Source organism: Eulemur rufifrons, chromosome 2, assembly GCF_041146395.1.
Source record: "Eulemur rufifrons isolate Redbay chromosome 2, OSU_ERuf_1, whole genome shotgun sequence".
In the NCBI taxonomy this organism is placed as follows: domain Eukaryota; kingdom Metazoa; phylum Chordata; class Mammalia; order Primates; family Lemuridae; genus Eulemur; species Eulemur rufifrons.
Genome location: NC_090984.1, coordinates 14,901,755 through 14,926,924, shown reverse-complemented (window position 1 = coordinate 14,926,924; position 25,170 = coordinate 14,901,755). Strand labels below are relative to the sequence as shown.

Here is a 25,170-nt window from a genome sequence, read left to right as displayed (position 1 = left end):
CCCTCACCCCCATGGCTGAAATCATAGCTGGGGGGAGGAGACATCTAACCACCGGCTTGAGAGAAGGCAGCCCCCAGCGGGGCCCCACCTCTTCCCCCAACTTGGTCAGGGCACCAGGACTTGAAATGACTCTGAAGTCAGGGGTAGGGACTAGAGGAGCCTCGGATCAAGGTCTGGGGAAGCAGAGGCAACAGGCCTCCAGCCCCAGGGAACGCACCCGAGGGGAGCGGGCCCCATGAGAGTCCCCGGCCCTGGAAGGGTGAGCCGGGGAGGACCGGTCCGGCCCTGGGAGGATCTCGGGTGAACAAGGAGTGAGTCTCAGGCTCGGCACCAGCGTGGGCCGCGGCGGTGGGGGGCCGACTGGCCACGGAGAGAAAGGCAGCCTGGGGGGCCAGTTCAGCCAAGTGACCTGGCCTGCTCGGCCGAGGCCCATGCTCAAAGGGTGGACTCGGAGTCCGATGTGCCTCGGAAAACTCCACAAACTATCCCGTCTTATTTGGCAAAAGCTCGTTTTTTTTTTCAAAGTTCGAAGACTTGTTCAACAAAAGGGAGGAAGAGGGTCCTATGGGAGGAGGATGAGCTCCAGGGTGTTGACTCCGTCCCTGGAGATTGGTGATGCTGGGCAGACACCTGGAGCGGAGCTCTTGGCTCCCTGGCGCCCTGAGGACTCGCCAACCCCACATAGTGTCACCGGCCTGGAAGCCCCGGCAAGGAGATGACGTCCTTGGGACAGCAAAGGAGGACTCCTCCAAGCACCTCGACCACAAGACCCGTGGAGACATCTTAACCTACAAGCCCCACTGTACGCACCCCACCCACCCCACGTGCACTGCTGCCCCGACAGGCACACCCGAACGCTGCTTCTTGCACAGACGGTGCACACACACAAATAATATAGGAGAACTATACAGCACGGAGTCCCAGCGCGGGAGCCGGCGGAGAGGCCTGCGCTCGGTCTACACGGACGACACTCGGACGCACAGGCAGGGCCTTCTGAGGTCCAGGTGGGTGGGGGGCATGTTCTGAACCGTTTGGAGAGCCTAGGGACAGCCCCTAGCAGTCGGCCCGGCTGCGGAGAGAGACCCAGGCAGCGAAACCGTGCCACACAGCCCGCTGTGGGGCAGGGGCTGGTCCCAAGGCTGGGCGAGGGGCCCCCAGCCGCGTCCGCCTCTTCCCCTTTGGGGAACAAGGCCCATAGCTGCCTTCCACAGCAGCCGCTCTCCGAGGGGAGCCCGGGGGGCGGCTCTGTGTGGCAGGGTGCAGCAGTGCCGGCCCAGCCCCCCTCGGCCCCAGGGGCCGGGGAGGCGGGTGGGGAGCCGCCGAGGAAAGTGCAGCTGGCTGTGAGGGCCGAGGACAGGGCGGTCACTAAGGCAGTGCTGCGGGCAGGCGAGTTGACAGAGAGGAGGGCAGGCGGGGCCCAGCCGCAGCCTCCCAGGACCCCGGTGGTGGGGGGCCAGCACCCGGCCCAGGGTCATGTGGCCACAGCCTCCAGGTAGCTCTGCAGCTTACGCACGGTGGTCTCATCCAGGGAGAAGAGGTCGAAGTCGAAGGTGGTGTTGGTGACGTTGAAGTGGCCGGTCTCCTCGATCAGGTTCACGATCTGCAAGGCGGTGGCAGGGTGGCTTCAGGGACTGGGGCGCCACGGACAGGTCCACCGGCGCCCCGCCAGCCCCCAGGAGGGCGGGGCTGCTCGAGGATGCAGCCAGGGCACCCCACCCTCAGGACTCATCCGCCCAGTGCTCAGGGAGGGGCCGGTACCTGCTGCAACACGTTGCGCTCCCGCAGGGCCATCAGCCTGCGGTGCAGCTCCACCAGCTCATCCGTGTAGGCCTGCAGTGGGAGAGGGGGAGCTTGGGAGGGGCCGCGGAGGAGCTTGTCCCAGCTGTCCACCCCCAGGCCCTGCACCACCCCGGGCAGAGGTGGCCAGTTCTACCCCAGGAGGGCCCATGCCACCAGGGTGTATGTCAGCTCGGGGCTGGAGGCACCTTCTCCGGCAGTGCTGGGCAGAGGAGGGAGAGCCACCCTCGCCCAGGACGGTCTGGCTTTGGGGACTCAGGGTACTTGGGGGACTCCCACTGGCTGTGCCCCCACCTTGTCATAGGCGCCCTTCTTGAGGGTCTTCTCGGGCTTGCTGCAGGACTCGGGGCTCCTCCGGCCTGACGCCTGCAGGGGAACCCCAGATGACTGCTGAGCTGACCCATGTCTGGCCCTTGCTGCAGGGATGCCCCCACCCCCAGCCCTCCCAGGACGGTACCAAGGCCCTGTCCAAACCCGTCTGGGGACACTGTGGATGGCCCCACAGGGCAGGTTAGTCAGGGCCTGACCATCCTAGGGCCTGGCCGTGACCCTAGCGTCCCCGTGCCCACCACCCTCAGCCTCTGGGATGGGGACAAGGCCACCTGAGCAGCCCCAATGGTGGGGCACACACACGGCCTCCCGGGCTCACCTTGCTGTTGGATGGGGGTGGCTTCTGGGGGGGTGGGGGCTCACGGCCGGGCAGGCAGGAGTCAGCGCTGTTGTCACTCTCGCTGTCACTGAAGCTCAACCTGAATACCGACACTGCTTGTCAGGTCCCCGCCACCCCACCCAGCCCCCTCCTGTGTGCCAAGCTGGGTCCCCCAGACAACCCCCCTTGGTTCTGCGCAGCTACTGCTGATGAAAAGGAAAGGAAGGAAGGAAGGAAGGAAGGGAAAGGAAAGGAACGTGCCAAGCCTCCGCCGAGGAGAAAGCAGCCCAGGAGCACTGAGGCTCTGAGAGGCTCTGGGGCTGCCTCGAGCCCGGCCCAGAAAGGCCCAGAACCTGCCAGGTGCAAAGCCACTGGCCCCCAGCGAGGCTGGCTGGGTGTGTTCCTCTAACGTGGTCCGAGACTGCCTGCGGAAAACCGCCCTTCCCCTCCGCCCTGCTCTAACCCTCCCGCCAGCCGACCCGCCCACCCGTGCACTCGGGAACGCAGGCCTCCTGGGTTCCATTGGGGGGTGGGGGGATCCTAAACACAGGTGTCAGTGATGGCAACAAGCCCCGGCTCTCAGCCTCCCACCTCCTGGGAGGCGGGCCCTGCATCCCTGCCTCGATTTCCTCATCTGTGAGAGGCTGCCAGGGGAACTGCATGGGACAAACATCCACGACTACCGACGGGGAAGCGTTTGGTCACTCCACATCCAGAAACCCCCCAGCCTGAACCTGCAAAGCTCTGCTCAGAAGCCGCTTCTCTCGCTGGCCGCCTGGGACCTCACTCCGTCAGGGACGTTCTAGGCTGGATCCAGCGAGAGGCAGCCCTCACATCTGTCATCCCACAACACATTTAAAACAGGGCACATTCCAGGCCTCACTGCTGAACAAAGTACCAGAAGGCGCTGGAGGCCATGATGCTCCGGCCTGTTTCTCCCATGCCTCTCCCGTGATGAGCATCGGGGAGCATGGCTGCCTCCTGGACTCGAGGACTCTGATTGTGGCAGCTGCAGGTCTCGCCCCAGGTCTGGCTCTAGTTGCCCAGATGACGCTCCCTGCCCGCTGCTCCTGCCCGCCTCTGCCCTGTGTCCCACAGGTGGCAGCTGGGTGCCGGTGTAGACTCAGGGCCTCTCAGGGACAGAGCAGGGCGGGTGAGTGGGGCCTCTGCCAGTACTGGCTCCGACGCCACAGCCTGCGTGGCCCCTTCCCTGGCAATGGCAGCCACTGCCCTGCCCGGGGCCTTGCAGCTGCCCCTGGAGGACCTAAAGAGGCGCTTCCTTTCCTAGGCCCCTGTGCCCTGCTGTGAGCCCCTCAAGAACGGGACCATCAGCCTGTTCCCGCTCATGGCTCTCGGCGCAAGCAGAATCAGCACTGAACATCACCAAAGGAGGCAGAAGCCAGCAGCCACCACCCATCCCAGGGAAGTCACCACCCTCCTTTGGGGCCTCAGGCCTGAAGGCCAAGAGCCCCTGTGTGTGTGCCGGCATGCAGACCGCTGCCCATAGGGAGGCCTAGTCAGGGCATCACAGCCACAGCTCTCGGGAAGGCGTTTTAACCAGCATGGACACCTCCAAGGCTCCTGTGCGCCTTGCTGGGCGCAGACTGAAGAGGAGCCACTGAGGCTTGGGGGCCTCGGCCTGGCAGGGAGGAGGGCTGTACGCGCACTGGGCCACTGCCCTGGATACCCCCAGACCTCTCCCAACGCCCGTATGTCTGGGGCCAAGGTTCCTCCCCGATGGGACCATGGCAAGGGGCCAGAGTATCCAAAGGACATGCCCCAGCCCACCCTGCACCGTGCAGAGGAAAGGCCCGTGGGCAGCGAAAGCTGCTCCCCACACCAGGCGTCTGCAAGCCCCAGGCCAGGGTTCCTGGTGGGTTCTCATCTTGTGGAACACACACAGGAAACTTGGGGGTCCCCTAGCCTGAAAGCAGAAGAAGCGCTTGCTCCCTGCCCCTGCCCTCCACACAGGGCTGCCTTGGGCTGCAGGGCACAGCCTCACTCTCCCAGCCCCCTTCTCTGACGATGACTGGGCTCCTCTCTCATAACCCCCCAACCCTCACTGCCGGGCAGCCCACACCTGCTGGCACCCACCAGTTAGGATGCACCTGAGGTCCCCTACTTGGGTAACCAGGACAGAACACACGGCTCCAGCCCACCCTGATGCCTAGGCTGCCCTGAGGCTGCCTGGGGACCCCCCTAATCCTCCCATGGGACCCTCCAGCCCTGGCCCTGCCCCCTGCCTGCTGATTCCATGGCTGGTGCCAGGCCCCACACCACCACAGCAGACCCAGAGGGTCTCCCTGGGCCCCCACCCGTGCCTGCTGGCTCCCCGCTGGGCCCAGTCACCTGGAGTCCCTCCCCGGGTTTGTCTTGACGGCAGCCTCCTCGCCTGAAGAAGAGTCATCCTCGTCGGACTCCTCCGACTGCAGGTCCTCCACCATGGAGCGCAGGGGTCCTGGGGTGGGGAGGGTGGGGGAGGGGTAGAGAAGGGAGGGCTCGGCTGAGCCTGCGGCCCCTCCCCCGCAGGGCCACACCAAGGTTCCTGACACTGACGACCCCGGTGCACACACCAGCCGCTGGGAGGTGGCTCTGCCGGGGCCTGCCCACCCACTGCAAGCACTGCCCCGTGCCCATGGCCGCCCCCTTCCTGAAGCACCACCTGGATCTCCTCCGCTCCCTACCTTCCTGACCCTGCTCGCAGGCCTCGGGCCCCTGTCCTGCAGCAGGGCCGTGGGGCCCCTCCATTGCCACAGCCAGGGTAGACCCCCTCTTCTGCTCCCAGGCGCAGAGATCACCAGCTTTGCCGAGAGCCCAGGACGAACCAGCCCTCGCTGGGGAGGGCTCAGGAGCTGGAGCCAGGGCCGCAGACGTTCTGCCCGGGGACCACGGGATCCCCCTGCCCAGCCTGCACCCTGACTTGGGCCAGCCCACCCCCTCGGCAGTACCCTCTGCTGCGCCCGGCCCCCCGTCCGCCCCTTTCTCCAGAGGCCCAGGGTTCCAGTCCCCTACAGACGGCATCTTGGTTTATATTCCTGTTACCAAGGCAACAGAGGGACACAAAGCCCTCAATTACCTTGGTCACGTGATCCTGCTTCCGCAGGTTTTCGCCCCCCCCCCTTCCCAGCAGATAAGAGCACTTGGAGGGAGTGCGGCTCCAGGGCCCCATCCCCCAGCCCCCTCGCGACTGCTCGGCTGAATTCCAGGCCAGACCCCCCCACACGCCTGTCCCCCGCCCCCCCAGGACTGCAGCCTCGTGGGGAGGAGACTCTCAGTCCATCCCACTAGGAGGGAAGCTTGCCACTGGCTGACGTTGGGTGCTGGGGTCTGGGCCAGGGCTGGTGGGCTCCAGGTGGCTCGCCCAGGGCCCTCCCAATTCGGGGCAGGCTGACACAGCCAACCAGGCCTTATGCCTTCTCCCCAGAAAGCACCCTCCCCACCCCACCCAGGCAGCCTGCAGGGAGAGGGCAGAGATGCAGACAGCCTGCCTGCAGAACATCTCTGCCCCACCCACAGTCACCCAGCATCTCCAGGGCCCTAGGGAGGGGTGGGATGGGCAAAGGAGGGGACACCCCATGGAGCAAGGAGGGGCTGGAACCCAGGGTCTCTGGCAGTTGGCAGGGTCCCCATCAGAAGGGCACCAGCCCCTCATCAGCACAAGGATGGGCCCAAGGACGGACACCAATGGCCACCAGGAGGAGCAACACGCCCCAGACCCCACTGAAGGCCCAGCGACCTGGTCTTGTTTTGCTTTTATTTTTATTTATTTATTTATCTTCCCCCGATGGAGTCTCACTGTCGCCCAGGCTGGAGTGCAATGGTGCAATCACAGCTCACTGCAGCCTCCTGGGCTCAAGCAATCCTCCTGCCTCAGCCTCCCAAGTAGCTGGGACTACAGATGCACACCACCACACCCAGCTAATTTTTCTATTTTTTTGTACAGATGGGATCTTGCTATATTGCTCAGGCTGGTCTGAAACTCCCAGCCTCAAGCAATCCTCCCGCCTCAGCCTCCTAAAGTGCTGGGATTACAGGCGTAAGCCACCGAGCCGGCCTGTTTTGCTTTTAAATACAGACCCCATCAAGCCACTAAAAAGCCTATGGGCAGGGATCTGTGGGGGCCCAGCCTGGACAGATGTCAGAATGCTAAGGAACCCACATTCAGCCCAGGGGAGCCCAGCTTGGCCTGCGGCCTGCTCTCCACTGCCGCCAGCAAATTGTTAACAAGTCTTTCTGGTGGCAGCAGCAGCTTCCAGACTTGGGGTGTGCTGCTGGCCAAAACTCGGCATGGAACAGGCCCTGCTGCCAGTCAACCACGTGCAGGGGGTGGGGAGTCCTCCGACTCCTATCAGATCCCCACCCGCTGGCCTCCAGGTGGAGCGGGGCTCTCCCGTGGGTCCCCCCCTCCAGCAGCTCTCATTACACACCTTGACTGTGGTTCTGAGATGGCTCAAAGTCCGAATCTGAGCTGGAGTCTGAACTGGAGCTGGAGTTGGACGGGCTCGACTGGGCGGACTTCACCCCACGGAGGGGCGGGGGCCGGAAGGGGAGAAAGGGAAGATCCATCACCTTACAGCTGAGAAAGCAGCACTGCAAATGTCCTCTGGTAGCACTGACACCCAGCCGGTCTGTCCCAAGACACCCCCAGGGTCCTGAAGGCACCTACTCGTGCCACTCCTGAGAACCTGCAGGAAGCCCGCACCCAGGGCCACGCGCAGCCCGCAACCCACCTCCCCAGCCCCAGGACACCACCAGACTTCCTCATTGAGGGACTTCTAGGTTTCCAGTAGCGCCAGGAGACAGCTCAGAGTATCTCTGAGCTTTCCCACCTGCCTGGGCAGGAGCACAGGGGACTACACAGCTCTCAAGGAGAGAGACTGGGGCAAGGTCTGAGGTCTCAAAGGTGTATGGGTCCTGCTCCCATCCAGGGAGGTATCCCAGAAAGGTCTGGAACAGGAGAACTGGGTGTGAAAGCCTCTCTTTCAGACCCAGATGCTGTCCTGGGGCTCAGGGATGACAGACGGCTCCATCTCCCTGCCCAGGTGCTGCAACCACCCCTGGCTGCCCGAGGTGCTGATGAGCGTGTGCATACTCTGTGACAGATGCCGTGGACCAGCCTGGCCTGTCCCTCCTCCTGCAGCCATCCATCTGGGCTCAGCCACCAGGGGGCAGTAAAGGCCAAAACAATCATAACAAGGACACAGGTGCACACACGTGCATGCATGCGTGTTTGTGCACAGGAGGCCTGGGGCTGCATCTCCCCGGTGGACAGGAATCAGTCACTGAGTGCTGAGGCTGGGCCAGAATGGAGCTGCCCCACAGGTGTGTGCGCCAGGGGACTCGGCGGGCCCAGGGACCCGACGGGCTCTAGAAGGGAAGACTCTTCTGAGTCTGCAGCTGCCCTGGCTCAGAGCCTCCCAGGCCCCAGGAAGGCTGTCTCAGACCCAGCAGGTCTGGCCGCGGGCTGGGGGATGCGCAGCCCCCTCTCCTCAGGGGACCCATCTGGGGGAACTCAGTGGCTTGAGCGCCCTCATTAGGAGGAGCGAGGGGCCAGAGGAGGGAGCCAGTGGGCCTGAGGGAAGACCCTGGGAAAGGAGCCCCTCCCCACGGCATCTGGGCACAGGCAGCCCTACACTTCAGGAGCAGACACAGAGGGCTCAGCAGGTGGCTGGAGCGTGGGAGGGGTCTTCTCCAGGCTTTACTGCACCTGACCCCGCCCATGCCAGTCCCTTCCTACCAGCACCCCCACTGGCAAATGGAGTTCCCTGGGGAACCCTCCCTGGCAAATCCCATGCAGGGTTCCCACCACTCGGGGAGATGCCACACAGACCCGCCTGACTCCCCAACACATGCCGAGATGGCCAGGCCCACACACATGCACACCGGAGCGCTTGTTCTAGGGGAGGGGCAGAATAAGGTACAAGGTGACTGCCTCAGGGGCCCTGTCCTAAGCAACCCCAGCCTCCTCACCAACTGGCCTCACTACTCGGGGCAACGTGGTCCCGTGTTAAGCCTCGGTTTCCCCATCTAGAAAGGAGCTGCCAGCTGCCTGCATAGTCCTCCCTCCGCCCGCTGGAAACTTGGGGAGGGGGCACTCGTGTGGGGAGGTGGGCTGGGGGAGGGTCCTAGACCCCCTACCCCGTGCACGCTCTCACTCCCACCACCCAGGGTCAGCAGGGACAGGATGTGGGGAGGGCCCCAGACGAGATTCTCAGCTGCATGTGCCCTTTTCCTTCCACACAAACCCAAGAGGAAGGGAGAAGAAGAATCCAGAAATAGTCTCAGCCAAGGGCCTGGAGGTGGTGTGGCCAGAAGAGCTACCAGAGCACACACGGGTGCTCAGGCCACACAGAGCGCCCAGGGCCCATGACGGGCCCGTGCGTGCATAGTACTGACTGGCTCAGGAAGCCCAAGGGACAAGGAGACTCCAAAGCCACAGCTGGAGGAAGTGGGGGGCTGGGCCAGTCACAGCATGGCGGGGAGGAGGTGACTCTGATTGTGTGTGGCGGCCACAGCTCCCCAGTGGCGCAGCCTCGCACCCCCTCCAGGGAGGGATTGGCCCAGCCAGTCGCCAGGGCCCCATGGGCTAGGAAATGTCAGAGACCTCTCAGAAGTCCCTCAGCGGGTGGGATGGGCCTCTTTGGCCAAGAGGAAACCCCCAAATGTCCCCCAGCACCTCCAGCCCCGAGCACAGACACCACACATCCAGCCCCCACCTGGAGTGGCGGCCCCGAGGTAGTAGGAAGTTCCCCAAGGAACACAGGTGTCCCAGCATAGAGCAGCAACACTGCCGGGGCCAGTCCACAGGGCAGGGCCCGTGGTGCCCCAGAGACGCCACGCCTGGAGATGCCTGGTCGTGGGACAGGATGTCCCCCAGCACCTGCCCAGAGCTGTGGCTGCTGCACACATGGAGGACAGAGCAGACTCAGGCGCCACCGAGGGACCCACAGAACCTCGAGCAGCTGGGAGGGCCCATGAGGCCTGGGATTTCTGGGAGGCAGCACCAGGCCTCAGGGTCACGGGCAGGTGACACCGTGTCTTCAGGCAGCCCCGGCATGAGAAGCACTGGACACTCAGCCTCACCAGCGCTGTGGATGTCCGTGAGCCGGTCACCCCCCAGCCAGTGCTGTCACCTCCAACAAGGTGCCCACAAATCAGCGCTGACAATATAAACTCCCTCTGGCTTCGTCTCTGGGAACCACTTTCAAAGTCCCAGCAGAGCCCCAACAGCAGCCTGGGAAGTAAAGCATCCACTGGAGAGCAACTAAGGACATGGAAGCCACACAAGGCTGTCGGGGGCAGGGGCTGGGGCTGGCAGTAAAGGCGAGGGGCTTGATCCCTCACATTCACTCATTCACTCATGCATTCATTCGCACATGCACTGAGCACCAGATGCCAGACGTAGCGCTGGAAGACACCACCACCATCTGAGGCCCACACAAAGGCTGGCTCCAAGGCCGACTCTAGCCACTGGCTCTTGTGGCTCAAGTCGTCTCTGGACAGGCTACTGCAGGACAAGCCCAGAGCTCTCGTGCTGACAGGCTGCCCTCTGAGAGGGCTCCTGGCCCCGTGCTTAGAAAACCAGTGCCCAACATGTGTGTGGCAGCCAAGGGAGGGAGAGAAGGGCCGATGCTGCCCGACCCCACCAGCCTCCTGGGCAGGAGGAGCTGGGCACAGCTCAGGTGCCATCAGGAAACCTCCAGACAGAGGGCAGGATGAGTTGCCGATGCCCAGTCAGCAGAGGGAGGGACTCCTGCCAGGCTGACGCTGCCGTGGCCGGGCAAGGCACAACTGTGAGACACGCTCACCCCATGGCGGCCACCGAGACCCTGCCCGTGCAGGGGGCTGCATGAGGAGGCAGCTCAGACCCTGCACACCTGAAGGCTGTGCTTCACCAGGCCCGTCAACAGAGGAGCTCTCCCAGGGCAGGCTCCACCACCCTGGCAGAGGGGAAACTGAGGCGCGACAAGGCACAGAGGCTCACCCAGAGCTACAGAGAGCAAGTGGGATGCCCCTCCCGCCACATGCCCGCCAGCCAACGCCCCCTTTCCCTGCCCCCCGCCCCCACTCTCACCTCCGACTTGAAGGAGGCCTCGTCCTCCGAGTTGGACTCCTCCACCTCCAGGGGCTTCCTGGCCTCCCTGGGCTCGCTCTCGGCCTTCCCCTTCTCCCCACGAGTGCCGCTCTTGTCCTTGGCCGGCTTCTTGTCTGAGAAGGATGAGGAGGTGCGGGGCGAGGTGCCCGGGGCGCTCCGGGACCCCTTGGAGCTGCTCTTCTTCTGCTTCTTCGCGCTAGGCTTTGGCGAGTCCGAGGTGGCCGGCCGCTTGCTGGAAGCCTTGGGCGGGGGTGGGGGCGGTGGCCCCCCCTTGGGGGACATGCTCTCCAGCTTCGTCTCCTTCAGGGCCATCTTGGGCTCCTTGAAGGCAGCCTTGGGTGGCGGTGCCTTCTCCTCCTTGGGCAGGCGGCCCTCGCCCAGCTTCCGCGCGGCGTCCTTGGAGCCCTTGGCCTGCTCGCGCTCCAGCTCCTTGGAGGAGCTCTTGCTCTCTGAGTCCTTGCGGGGCCGCTCACGGTGCTCCTTGGTCACCTTGTGTGGCTTGGAGGCCTTGCTGCTCTCCTTGTTGGCGTCCTGCAAGGCCAAGGGTGGGGGGCAAGGGGAGAGACACGGTCACACGGCATCTCAGGGCCACTCTGCTCTGCCACCCCTGACCCCTACAAAGTATAATCCACCTGGTTCAGCCTCAGCTAGAGAAACTCTTCCATAAAGCGAAAAAATAAGGCAGCAGGTGAGTGTTTTAAATGGAGCTGTCCCTTTAAACTACTAGGAAGTGTCAGCAGGTCCCAGGCGACTGCAGACTAAGAGTCCCCTCTGAATTGAACTGACATTCCCTAAGGGGTTCAAGAAGAGCACACGTGAGTCAGACAGAGCACGGCCAGCCACAATCGCCCTGCTCCTGCCAATGCTCGCAGCTGCCCGCTGGGCCAGGGGGCCCTGGCGGCAGGCCCGCCCCTCGCTGCAGCCTCCTCTTGCCCCAGCACACAGGCTAGCTGCCCCCGCTCCGTCACTCTGGCCTGGCCCTTCTCCCCACGTCTCCACACTCCCGCTGCGCAGCCAGCTCCGCCATCCTTGGGGAGAGCTGCTCACTGGAGTCATGCAGTCAGCATTTATTGAGTGCCTACTGGGTTCCCAGGCACTGCACAGAAATAGCTCGTAGACCTCTCGGAATGGAAATTCCCTGGCTAGCCATCCTAAAGCAGGAAGGATACTCCTGGTCTCTGTCTCAGGAGGGTTTAGGGTGGAGCCTGGACTCTAGGGCTTCCCACTGGGGACAGAAGTGGGACAAAGACAGAGAGCAGCTGGAACACAGGCCCAGGGGATGACATCGCAGGACCCCAGTCAGGCGTCTCCTCTGAACGAGGGCAGGAGCACCTACCTCCCCAGTGATGGCGCAGGCCTGGCAATGAGTGCTCAACCGAGGGGGCTGCATCCAGCAATGGCGACTGACAGTAGCATAGCCCACACGCCAGCCTGAGCTTTGCTATTCGTACGTGTCCATCTTGTCCTTCCCCTCCATACCCCACCAGTGCTCCCCACAGCCGGGGCCATGTCTTCCCTACCGACACCCTGTGTCACCACACACATCCAGGACTGTGGAACAGCGGCTGGCCAGGTGCACAGGGGGCCCCAGAAGCTCTCTGGGTAAATGCTCGCCTGGCCTCCCCGGCAGGGAAACCAGCAGCAGCCAGACCCCGAGGGCGGCCCACACAGCCCTGGGCAGGGGCTCCCAGGGACCAGTGAGAGCACCAGGGAGGATGCAGGCGGCCACACTTCATCATCAGCTCAGCCCCAGATGTGCAGGAGGGGCAGGCTGATCAGGGGGCCTCTGCTACCTGCTCCCAAAGCCACCTGAGTGGTCAGGGACAGACTACTTCCAGCAAAGAACCACAGGGGCAGACAAAGCAGCCGCCACATGTCTGGTCGACTCGGTTTGCGTCTTCTTGTTACAAATCCACAAAACTTAAAGGCTTAGGGACAGCCCCAGTGGCTGTAGGGCCTCTACCACCCCCTTACCCCTGCCTGGCCTGGCTCTTACTCCCTGGGCAGTGGGCAGGGCTGCTCACACCACAAGCTCCCGTGGCCGGCCTGGCCCTGGCAGCACTCTCAAGGGCTGTGTCCCCCTTGGGGATGGCGTGGGGAATGCGGCTCCACTCCCCAGCAGGCTGCTCCCCGGAGGAGGGAGGCATGAAGCAGGGGGTGCCATATGCCTCCTGGCCCCTTCTCACAGTGGACACATGCCTGTCTGTGTCGAAGGAGCTCGGCTGATGTCACAGCCACCAAGGGTGGAACGAGAGCAAATGCACAGAGCACACCACCGGCCTCTGATGCAGTCCCCACCACGGGCTCCTGGCCGGGGGGTCAGCCAAGCCGCCACTGCCACCAGGGCCTGCCCAGCCAGGAGCCTTCCCAGGGGCATGCACAGGCCCCCAAGGCCATGGGCTCTTTGAAATTATGTGCTGAATTCTGAGCACAATGTGCACGTTCCCAGGGGTGACGATCCGTCAAAGTTATGTTCTTATTAAAGTTGTCCATGACCCCTAAATGGTTAAGAACAGAGATTTAAAGAAAGAGCAACCAGGCCAAGTGCCTGACATCAAACAGGGTGACATGGGTGTCACAGCAGCTGCACATATGCAGGTCTGGGCGTGCCGGGGGCAGGGAACTGAAGGGAGCAACTGTCCTCACAGCACGAGCCTAGGCAAGGCGGTCAGAGGAACACACTCCTCCCAGGAGGCCACGATGCCACCCCTGGGTGGGGGCAGTGAGGTGGGGACAGACGCCAGGGACCAAGTTACCTACAGCTGCAGCAGCCAGACTCACCAGCAGTCCCCAGCCCGAGGGATTCCGATCAGCAAAGCCCCAAAAGGCCCATCCCGTCCCCTCCCTCCAGGCCTCAGTAAGCTGGGCTTAGGCCTCTCTGCGACTGTCCAGGCAAAAGGTGGCGCCCAAAGGAAGGTCTCGGCCAGGGAAGAGGCGGCTCACGGGCTCACACAGCAAGGCTGATGGCTCCAACGCCGTGACTATGAGAGTAAGGCCCAGGGACTTTGTTGGACACAAGCAGCTCAGCAGGACCTCATGCTGCCTGAAAACCTACACAGACCCTCCTAAGTGTCCCCACCAGGTGGCTGGAGAAGGCTCCCAAACGCAGAGAGGGTAGAGCCGGGGGACCCTGACCACAGCTTCCTGAGCCCGGCAGACACACAGCCCTGGCCCGGGGCTCCCAAGGGTCTCAGAGACACTCCTGAAAGAGATGCCACGAGCAGCCCCGGCTGATGAAGCCCTGCTGGCTGCAGGGAGGACATCTCTTCACAGGGTTCCAGGTGACTTTCGAATGACCAGGACAGAAGAAATAGCAATGCCTTCTCTTCCTGTTTTGCATGGACTTCCAAAGAACCCTGTGTGGCTGAGAAGGAAGCAGCCAAGACCCCTAGCAAGAACTTTCATTTCACCTCCATTAGGCGCAGGGAAAACTGGCCTGGGCAGACCCCAGGGCCACGTCCCCTACTCCAAGACACTGACAGATCTGACGATTTCCGAGACCTGCTGGCCTTGTTGAAAGGGCCCAAAGCCCCTGCCTGGGCCCATGCAGAAGGCAGTAAGATAGCCGAGAGCTTTGCCTGTCCCTCCTGGGGTGCCCCAGGCCTGCAACACCCCCAGCCCCAGGCAAGTGAAGCAAGAAGAACACAGAGAGAAGTGGAGAGATGCGTGGGTTCAGGGACGTGGTGCCCAGGAGTGGCCCGAGGGCCCCTAGGGACAGCGGCACTAAGTGGGCGGCTGCCAAGGAATGGAATGCACGCTCTCGGGTTTATAGGGACAAGGTGATACCATCCGAGGGGCTTTCTAGCTCGTCCTTTGAGCAGCTGCTCTGGAACGGTTCAGAGAGAGAGAAAGGCCTCGGGAAGGCCAAGTGCCAGCTGCCTGACTGGGTCAAGATGAGCCGATAAATTGCTTCTTCCTCCTTGGAATCCGGATGGCTGGCCCCCACGCACCCCTGCCCTGCCCCCAGGAAAGCCACTGCCGGAGAGGCAAAGCCTGGCACGGCCGCACAGGGGCAGCCCAATGGCACGCGGGAGAGCCACGAAGGCAGCAGCCGTGGCCCAGGATGGAAGCGCTCTGCCCAGCAGCCCCCGGCCAGCCATCTGCAGCGCTCTTGGGGCTTTGGCCGAGCAGTCCCCAGGCCCAGCCCGAGCTCAAGGGGGAGGGGACTGGGCAGGTCTCTGGCCTCAAGACCGACGGGGCAATAGAGCCCACAATCACTTGGTTTATTCCTGAAATCATGAGGAAGCGGCAGTGAGCAGCAAGGGAGAGCACAGAGAGCTCGAAGAGGAAGACACCAAGGGAGCGAGTGCAGGTGCGGAAGGCCCAGCTCGGTGCGGGGAGGGCGCCCGGAGCCCCCACGCGACTGGGCCTTCCGCCTCACTAACCTTGGAGCCGTGGGACGGTTTGGTCTTCTTGGGGTCAGAGAAGGCAGAGAGTGGAATTGTGGGTAACATGGGATAGTCGGGGCTGGGCCTGGACACCGTGTCTGCTCCTTCGGGCATTACCATCACCTAGTGACAGAGAAGAGACAGGCGTTATCGACGGGCAGGGGCCACCCGGACAGGAGGAAGGAGGCCGAGTGGGCCAAGGCAGGGGCTTCCCCTCTTGGGGCAAGGGGAGAAGGGAGCGCCTGAGCTCCACTTCCTGGAAGAATCACAGGCGCTTCCCCTGCGGGGGCTGCGTGCTGAGCGCTCTTGGGTGAAGCAGGCTCAGTGGCAGAGAGCAAAGAGAAGCTCGGGGTCCCAGGATGGCTGGGCAGCGCCAGACCCAGGGCACAGTGGACCAGAAGGCCGGCTGAGAAGACTGGCAGAGCACGCCAAGAAGCATGAGGAGGCAACTGCTGCCAAAGTCGGATCTACACGCCGAGGCTCAGAGAGACCACAGGCACGGACTGGAAGGGCCAGAAGCCAGAGGGCAGCTGAGGCAGGCGGCTGTGGGACAGAGACCAATCTCCAAAGGGCTTGCACGGATGCAACTTTGGCGGGTCCCACATGCCCGGCGGGATGAGCCCTCCCGCTCTTGCAGGTGACTGAAGCTGACCCAGAGTGTGAGTGGCAAGGCCGAGGCTGAGACCACGGCAGGAGCAGGCCTTCATGGGGTGGGGAGCCAACATTCTCTGCAGAAGCGGCGGTGCACAAGCGAGGCGGCCAGCCTGTAGGGGGAGGCGCTCGCTCCTGGCTATGTCAGAAAGCCACAGTCCTTCCAGGAGGTACTCCCAGGAAACACCTGCCCAGGTCCAACAAGACCCTTAGGACACCGGCTGCAGGGAGAGGAAGCCCGGGGCAAGGTCTCAAAATCCCAACACTGCAGATTAACGTGACCACCGGGGCCAGTCACGCAGAGAGTCCTTCCATGTGGCCTTGAGACGGGACAAAAGCAGAAAATGCACTTAACAAAAAGTACCGAATTCAGCCAAAGCAGTGCCACAAATGCCCATGAGCACCTATGATTCCTCGGAAGCCAACCCCTTCATCTGAGGACACCGACATAACATGGTCACGGGGACATGGGTGCCCCCAGGCTACTGGGTCAGGGCTGCTCCTCAGAGCCTGTCTGCCCACACCACCATGGAATGCCAGACCCGAGGCACATCTGCCCCCGGCTGTGCCTGGACAGTACCAGTTCCCTGAACATACGCCACAGGAGACCCGCTGTGCTTTGGGGAGAGCCGCGGCCCAGCCGATGGGCTGCTCTCCGGGAGGCGCGGGCTTGCTCTCGCACGGGGCCTTCCTCCTGCTCCCGCGTTAACCCACCCTCAGTTGTTCGCAATCAATGCCCGAGACTGGCAACGACATCAGGGTAATGCAGAGCCTCTCTCTCCACTGTAACAAAGCCCCTCGGCAAAAAGAACAGGTACAGCGAACCAACGATCTGTTCCTACCTAGGACAGGGTGCTGCGTGGGGACCCGTCTCCCCGATGGAAACACAGACCCTCGAACAACGACCGACGACGGGGCAGGGACAAGAGATAGTCCTGAGGGCGCAGAGCTGGGAGAGCGGGAAGTCCCACCCTAGACACTCTGGAGGGAGCGCCTGGAGCTGTGAGGGGAGTGAGGAGGGCCGCCTCCTCCAGCTCTCCCAACACCGACAGCCATGTGGGCAGGAGCTGCGGCCACTCACTACCAGACAGACACTCTGGGCTTCAGGACGGCGAACACAGAAGCACGGTCACCTGGTCCTGGGAAGCACCTGACAAGAACCACCGTCCCATGGAGGCCTCAGGCTGCTCCTGAGGCTAGAGAGCGCCTTGACCGTCAGCCCAGGGCAAGCCCCAAAGGCCCAGAAAGTTCCTGACCGGCTGCCAGCTCCTCTGGGCAGCCCTCTGTGAGGGCGAATGGCGCCAGGGGCAGAGACCACCCACGGTGCCTGCACACCTCGCTCTGCCCGCCAGGGCCAAGGCCACTCCCTCCCCCCCTTTCCCCAGCCCTGCACACGCTGAGCCAGACCTTCCTGCCAGCCTCCTCCTCCTCCCCACCCCTCGGTGGCTGCTTTGCCCTCAGAGCCTTCCTCTCCTGTGAACAAAGGGAACCTCCGCTCACAGGAGCGAGGGCCTGGCTGCAGCCCAAGAGGCCCGGAATGCTACCTCCCAAAGAAATGCGACTACGGAGGCTTCAGGAGGCCCAGAAACACCCGGGCGAACGTGATGGGAAGTCCAGGACGCGAGAAGCAGGTGGAGAGGCAGAGGCGGGAAGGCATTGGGCCCGCGCTGTCCACGCAGGCCCGCCCAGCGCCTCCCTCACCTGCCGATTAGGATCACGAGGCGTCTTTACTAGGAACACGGCAGGACGTGCTCAAACCTCCCACCATGGACACACTACTCTTCACTCCTTCACTGAAAAGGGGCAAAGTTCATTGCAGACCCAACCGTACTCAGCGGAGAGCAAAGGGCTGCTCCGAGACAGCCCCACAGCCCCCACTCCCTCGGGACGTGGGCCTGTCCCCACCGCACCCGCAACATGTCACACACCACACACGAACACCGCACGTGACATGTCACAGACCACACACATGACACATACTGCACACATGCTGCACACATGCCAACACCACGCATAAACATGCCATGCACAACACATACCACACGTGACATGTTAACACACCACACACGACATGCCACACACACCCCTCAGGCAACACACGTCACACACGCCACACACTTTATACAACCCACGTCACACAGCACATACACATGACACAGGCGACACATGCCATACACATATGTAACACACGCCTCTCCCACATACCCCCAGATACACCACACACATACATATCACACACACACACCCACACAACCCTGGCCCCACGCCATCAGAGACGCAGGCTGACATCTAAGCAAATGCTCTGTGACCCTGGGTCACTCAAGGTGGTTGTGCTGTGCCGTGACCAAGCCTGCACACACCTCCACACGACGCCCAACTGCAGCCAGGCACCCCGTCCTCCACAAGCCGCCCCCGGCTCCCGCACCACACCCAGCCTACAAGGCCCCAGAGGCTCCACTCAGGCCACCACACGGGCATCCCACCACACAACTCACTGGAGAGCCCTAGTTCTCAGCTGACACTGGCGTCTGGCCTCACGGGACAAAGGGGACAGGCAACGCACACGTCAGGGCAGGGCCCTCCGCAGAGGAGCCCCTGCCACCTCCCCGGGTGGCCCTGCCAGGCTGGTTATGAGCCGGCTCCAGGCCTGGCCACGCGGACAGACCGGCCTCACGCCCATTCCTTCCCCGGCCACTTCCTGCAGGAAGATGCTAATTAACCTCAGCCACCCGGGAGGCCGCGGGATAACCAGCAACTCATCCACAGCCATCCACGCCCCACTCGGATATCAAGCACCTGGCCCCTTCCAGCTCCACCAGGCCCTACCTGTGCGACCTGCACCTGCGCCCGGGAGATCCCAAGGCGCCCCCCAACAGCAACGCCTCCAGCACGGGAGCCAGGCCAGGACAGCCTCAGCCAGCACAGCAGCCACTGGGCCGGGCGGGGCAGGGGCCCGCCCGCCCGCTCGGGGCACACTCACCCCGCCAGCCCTCAGGAGCTTGTACCGGAACTCAGTGGTGGGGTTGTTGAAGGTGAGCTTCTCGCAGCGCAGGTGGTTCACGGGCGGGTTGCCCTCCAGGTTCAGGAACAGGTCATAGGTGAAGCAAACCTTCCGTGGCTCCTCCTTGAACAAAGAAAACAGGGAAGTCCATGTCAGAGGGGCAGGGGGCAGGAAGCCCTGGCCGAGGGACAGGGACGGAGCTCCCTCCTCCCTCCTTCACCTGCCTCCACTCCTCCTCCCCCCAGACCCTCCTCTGCTCTGCCCTTGGTGCCTCCTCTTCCTCAAAACAACTCAACCTACAGAAGCAAAGATCATTAATAACAGTGTGCTCAGACGCTTAGCAGGAACATTCCTCCTGCTGGCAGAAGCAGCCACGAACACGCATTGCCCTTTCAACCCTCAAGGGACCCACTGACAAATGGGGAAACTGAGGTTCGAAGACACATAACTAACAAGTGGCAGTGCTGAGACCTCACCCCAGCCTCTGATCTCACCATCTCAACCCCCTTCTCCTTCCCAGCAAGAGCCACGCCCAACAGGGAGCCTAAGACACAGACACAAATGACAGGGACCAGAACGCAAGGCGTCAAGAGAACACAGAGGCAAGATCTCGACCCAGTTTCCAGCTGGCTCTGCCCCCACCAGGAGCCATCCTGCACCCTGGCCGCCCCACAAGACAGGGACCTTCATTCTGGTTGCTGCCCTACATCGCGGACAGCACCTGGCGTGGGGCAGGCGCTCGACGGATTTTTGGGACAAGCGAGTGAGGAGTAGCTGTGAGTGAACAAGGCTCTGACCAAGCGGCGTGGCGTCCACAGAAAAGGCTGGGGGCTCAGGGCACAGGCTGGCCTGCTGGGAAGGGGCTGTCTGCACCGGTTCCTCCCGGGGCCCCAGAGGGAATGCACAGGGTCAAGTTTCTGTGAACCTCGACAAAGCAAGAGACTTTCATGTAAAGAGTCCGCCTCGGGCCCCACAAAACGGAGATGTGCTCCTGGAGCAGCAATACCAGGCCAGTAAGGAAAACGGGGTGGGGAGAATGTGAGAGACTGCACTGAGACAAGCCCAAGTGTTGCACTGAGGAACCCAAGTTTGAATAGTGGGTGTTCACGTTTACGGGCAACCGGTGTTCAACGAGGGCGCCAAGACCATCCAATGGGGACCAAATCCTCTCTTCAACAAATGGTGCTGGGATGACTAGACATTCACATGCCAAAGAATGAAGATGGACCCCACCTCACACAAAAAAACAACTCATCTAGGATCAAACACCTAGATGTAAGAGCTAAGACTATAAAACTCTCAGAAGAAAACATAGGTATACATTGTGACATTGGATCGGGCAAATCTTTTTTAGACAGAGTCTCACTCTGTCGCCCAGGCTGGAGCACAGTGGCACAATCATAGCTCACTGCGGCCTCCAACTCCTGGACTCAAGCAATCCTCCTCCTGCCTCAGCCTCTCAAAAGTAACTGGGACTACAAAGTATTTGCCACCATGCTTGGCTAATGTTTTTCTTTAAATATTTTTGTAGAGAGGGGGTCTCATTCTATTGCCCAGGGTGATCTTGAACTTGCCTCAGCCTCCCAAAGTGCTAGGATTATGGCCAGCAATTGTTTCTTAGATATGACACCAAAGCCACAAGCAACTAAAGAAAATTAGACAAATCAAACTTCATCAAAATTTTAAAAGTTTGTGCTGTAAAACAGGACACCATCAAGACAGTGAAAAAGACAAGCTACAAGAAGAAGTGAACATATTTTCAAGTCATTACTCCAATAAGGTTTAGTATCCAGAACATTCAAAAAAATTTTTACGACAATAAAAAGACAAATTACAAGATTTAAAAATGGGCAACGAATGTGAATACACATTCCTCCAAAGACATTCAAATGGCCAAAAAGTGCATGAAAAAATGCTTAACGTCACCAGTCACTAAGGAAATGCAAATCAAAACCACAATGACACCACTGCACATCCACTAGGATGGCTACGATAAAAAAAACCAAAAAACAGAAAAGTGTTGTCTATGTGGAGAAAATAGAACCTTTCTGCACTCTAGAGAGAATGTGAAATGGCACGGCCACTTTGGAAAACTGCCTGGCAGCTAGCACGTCAAATACAGACTAAGCATATGAACCACACGCCCACTCCTAGATATATCCCCAAGAGCAATGAAGACGTGTTCACACAAAACTTGACACCTATGTTCATATACAGTGTTTTTTTATTTTGTTTCAGGCATTGTTTTATTTTTTTTAATTTTTTTTATTTCAGCATATTATGGGGGTACAAATGATTAGGTTATGTATATTGCCCTTGCCCCACCCAAGTCAGAGCTTCAAGCATGTCCATCCCCCAGATGGTGCACCCATTAGGTATGAATATACCATCCCTTCCTCCCCACTCCCACCTGCCCAACACCCGATGAATGTTACCACTACGTGTACACTTAAGTGTTGGTCAGTTAATACCAATGTGATGGTGAGTGCAGTGTTATAACAGTCAAAAAGTGGAAACGGGCCAGGCTTGGTGGCTCATGCCTGTAATCCTAGCACTCTGGGAGGCCGAGGCGGGAGGATCGCTCAAGGTCAGGAGTTCAAGACCAGCTTGAGCAAGAGCAAGACCCCATCTCTACTAAATATAGAAAGAAATTAGCTGGACAACTAAAAATATATATAGAAAAAATTAGCCGGGCATGGTGGCGCATGCCTGTAGTCCCAGCTACTCGAGAGGCTGAGGCAGGAGGATCGCTTGAGCCCAGGAGTTTGAGGTTGCTGTGAGCTAGGCTGACGCCACAGCACTCTAGCTAGGGCAACAGAGTGAGACTCTGTCTCAAAAAAACAAAACAAAACAAAACAAAACAAACGTGGAAACGACACAAATGTCCATGGACAGATGAATGGTGTGGTCTGGCCACCGGTGGAATATTACTCTGCCCTGAAAAGGAAGGATGCTCTGACACAGGCTACAATGTGGATGAACCTCAAAAACACTGCACTAAGGAAAGACGACAGACACAAAAGGCCACAAATTATATGACTGTGTTCACATGAAATGTCCAGAACAGGCAAATCTACAGAGACATGACGTGGATTAGTGGGTGCCAGGGGCTGGGGCAGGGGGGCATAGGAAGTGATTGCTCATGGGTATGGGGTTTCCTTTAGGGGTGACAAAAATATTCTGGAATTAGAAAAGTGTGACAATGGCACAACACTGTGAATATGCTAAAAACCACCAGATTGTACACTTTTAAAGGGTGAATTCTTTGGTGCCTATCTCGTGTTCACAGCAGTGACCAGGACCGAGGAGGGGTCTTTAACTTTATGGACAGTCAGGGCACAAAGGTGAAACAGCCACGGCAGCAGCAACAATGTGACACGTGACTGACCGTACTGTGTCACACAGCATTTGAGGAGCCTCAACCATAGCCAGGCGCGTTTCTAAGCACTTCATACATGTGAATGCTTCACAGCCCCCAACACAGAGCTCCTAGTGTCCCCATGTCACAGATGAAGAAACCGAAACAGAGGGCGGAGATCTGGTCAGCAGCAGAGCCAGGACTCGCCCCAGGCAGGTGCCCTCAGGACACCCTGGTTCTTGGAGAGGTTCCTTGTGCCCACACACATGGACGGACGAGGGAGCACAGCAGGAGGAGATCAGGCCATGCTCCTTACGGCTCCCCGGAGGGCAGGGCACCTGCAGCCCTGAAGCAGCCCATGCGCACTCTGCCGCCAGCAACGCTGCTGTGTGAGTCACAGCACGCTGAGGATGGCTGCTAATTGGTGCTCCCTCTGGGTGAGACCTGGGATCTGTGATGCTTAGGAACTCCCAAGAGGGCTGCGATTCTCTCCCTGGATGCCCCTCTGGAAAACCAGCTTCCCGAGAGGCTGGGACGTGGCAGCACCTCCCTCCAAGGCCCAGGAGCAGCTCTGTGAGGACAGGCAGAGTCACAGGTGGGCTGTCAGCTGGAAGGCCTGGGGTAACAGCCGTAGCTACTCCAGCTGGACCCCAGTGTGGCCCCACTCTAAGCACTGGCAGCCACCTGCTGGACTCAAGCATTCTCAGGCCAGGTCAGGAGGAGCCACCCACTCCCAGACCACTGGCCACAAGCCAACATCTCTCCAGCTTTGGCAAACTAAGATGCAGAGGAACTGGCCCAACTGGTGCCAGTGCCAAAAGCCGCCGCGTGCACACCCATCCACAGCGCCAAAGGGCGGGGAGTCCAGGCCATGCGCCCGGCACGCCTGCCTGCACTCCTTATGGCAAGGGGCGTGGGACCCGAGGGGCCAGGCTGGCCCCGGCGCAGGGCACACCAAGGCCAAGGCCACAGCCCCGTGGCTGCTGACCACACTCAGAGTTCCTGTCGGGAGAGGCCATCACTCCCTCCTCCCCACACCCAGAGTTACCTCCCTGCCTGGGTGTGAGAGCAGAGGAACCCGCCCTCCTGTGAGGTCTCCCGGCTCCTGACAACCCCAAGCTGTCACCCAGTCATCTCTGCCCTGACGAGGTTTGTCCCCAGGCTATCTGACATGCCCTTGTGAGGCCCTGGGGTTCACAGACATACACTGGGCTTAATAAAGTTAAACCTGAATGTGATAGTGGCTCTAGATCCAAGTGCCAGTTTATAGGAAATGCCAGGAAACACCAAAACATCACCACGGGCTGCAATCAACATCCCTGCGGGACAAACATTATAGCTTCTTCTCAAAATCGCAAGGGAGGGAGGAAAGAGAGGGAGAGAAAAAAGATTTAAAGAGGCTTAAGAGACAGCAATCAAGAGTGATACACCGACCTCACTGGAACCCTGATTTGAATAGATTATTTTAAAAAATATATGTACATATACACACACACACAGTCATCCCCCAGTACTGGCAGGAGAGCCAGTGTGTGTGTGTGTGTGTGTGTGTGTGTGTGTGAGACAACAGAAGAAATTGACATTATTGAATGTGATGATATTAAGGAACTATTGACCAGTTTCTAGGCATGATGGCATCATGGGTACGGTTTTGTTTAAAGAGTCCTCTCTCTTGCAGGCATGTGCTGATATATTTATAGATGACAAGATACGATGTCCAGGACTTGATTCAAAACACCCCCGGGGGCAGAGAAGAGAAAACATGGCACGCAAGTCGGCAACTGCTGAAGCTGCATCGGGGATGGGGGTTGCTCTGCCATTCTCTCTACTTCTACATACATACATATAGATATATATATATTTTTTTAAGATCCTTATGTTAAGAGAATTAAATACATATGCTGGGCTCTGCCCCACCTGCTTTACAGCTCAATGTCAGTTCAACATTCTGCGTCCCCCCGAGCCTGCCTGGGAAGAGGGTGAACGTGTCCTCCCCTTCCCCACCAAGGAACCCTCTGCTCCTGACCCCCCTGGAGTCCTCCTGGGCCACCAGGCTTCGCTCTGCTTCAGGAGGCCGCCCCAGCAGCAGGCACTGAGCTACGCAGCGCCTTACTCAATCCATACAATCGTTCTAGGAGTGAGTCACTGCTCTCACGAGCCGTCAGGAGAAGAAACCGAGGTTTTGTGGGGTTTGATCATTTGCCAAAGCCACGCAGAAGCAATAAAAGCCAAACACACCAGTCTACTCATCAGAAGCCGCCGCACCCTTCCTTTAGATAAAGCTCTGACGCGCTCATCTCGGGATTCCCCAGCCCACGGCAAACGGGGGCGGGTAGGGCGGGCCGACCTCAGTAGAAAGCAAGGCAAGAAACGTGGAAAAGCACAGTCCGAGAAGCACATGGCCTGTACTGAAATCCCACCCCCAGTGCGCGGCCTGGCTGGGACGCCAGCGAGAGTGCAAGCACATGGATGAGGCCACCGAGGCCCTCGTGCCGCGGGGGGGTGCCGGGCGTGCCCGAATGCCCTCAGCAGGAACAGGCCGGCAAACCGCAGCTGAGCCACGTGGCAAGGTGCACTCCACAGACAGCTCGGAGGACAAAGGAGAGCTACCTATGCCGACACGGGGACGGCCAAGGACAGCAAGTTTAAAGCTGCACATCGCTCACACCCCCACTCACATACCCACGCTCATATAGACAAAAAAAAAATGTTTTCTAAGGACAGACAACTAACTGCATACGGTGGTTACTTCAAGGAAGTGGGCTGGAGAGGATTCCAATTCCTTGCAACCTGCACAGACCCACCTTTGTAATCAGGAGAAGAAAAACTTCAGAAAAAAAAAAAAAAAGACTTAGAAAAACACCACAAAATGGGCTGAAAATTGTGGGCTTCGTTTGGGGTCAGAGACCTCCTGGGTGCTGAAGCAGCACGTCACCAACTTGCTATGTGACCCTGGCTGTGCGGCTGCACCTCTCTGAGCGTCCGTGAGAAGAAGGAATCAAACCAAAAAGAGGGAGAACGGACAATGGTGGCTCTGGCCAGCAGGACCCCTACCACGTCTGCCTTCCCGCGCTGCGGATGCGGCAGAGACTCCTGCAGGTGCACTCGGGGCCCGCCCAGGACAGGTACAGGATGGACAGTCACCACAGCCCTGTGTGAGACAGCAGCAGCAAGGTACTCACATGCCTGTCAGGAAGGGGCTGGCCCTGGTCAGGGAAGGACGGGATGTTC

The 25,170-nt window shown here is 60.2% G+C and overlaps 1 protein-coding gene across 2 annotated transcripts in view; it reads right to left on the bottom strand.

The window, feature by feature from the left end:
* Positions 1-619: 619 nt before the first annotated feature.
* MLLT1 (MLLT1 super elongation complex subunit) overlaps positions 620-25,170 on the bottom strand; it is a 61,100-nt gene continuing 36,549 nt past the window's right edge. The window contains exons 4-12 of one of the 2 annotated variants that reach the window (XM_069479648.1): positions 18,561-18,704; positions 14,927-15,052; positions 10,521-11,072; positions 6,874-6,961; positions 4,796-4,904; positions 2,447-2,546; positions 2,092-2,163; positions 1,759-1,830; positions 620-1,600 (exon numbers count right to left, since the gene is read on the bottom strand). In XM_069479648.1, the coding sequence (XP_069335749.1) occupies positions 1,472-1,600; positions 1,759-1,830; positions 2,092-2,163; positions 2,447-2,546; positions 4,796-4,904; positions 6,874-6,961; positions 10,521-11,072; positions 14,927-15,052; positions 18,561-18,704 (1,392 nt within the window). In that variant the 3' untranslated portion in view covers positions 620-1,471. The remainder of the gene's footprint in view (positions 1,601-1,758; positions 1,831-2,091; positions 2,164-2,446; positions 2,547-4,795; positions 4,905-6,873; positions 6,962-10,520; positions 11,073-14,926; positions 15,053-18,560; positions 18,705-25,170) is intronic. The other variant, XM_069479658.1, reaches the window with a different exon arrangement.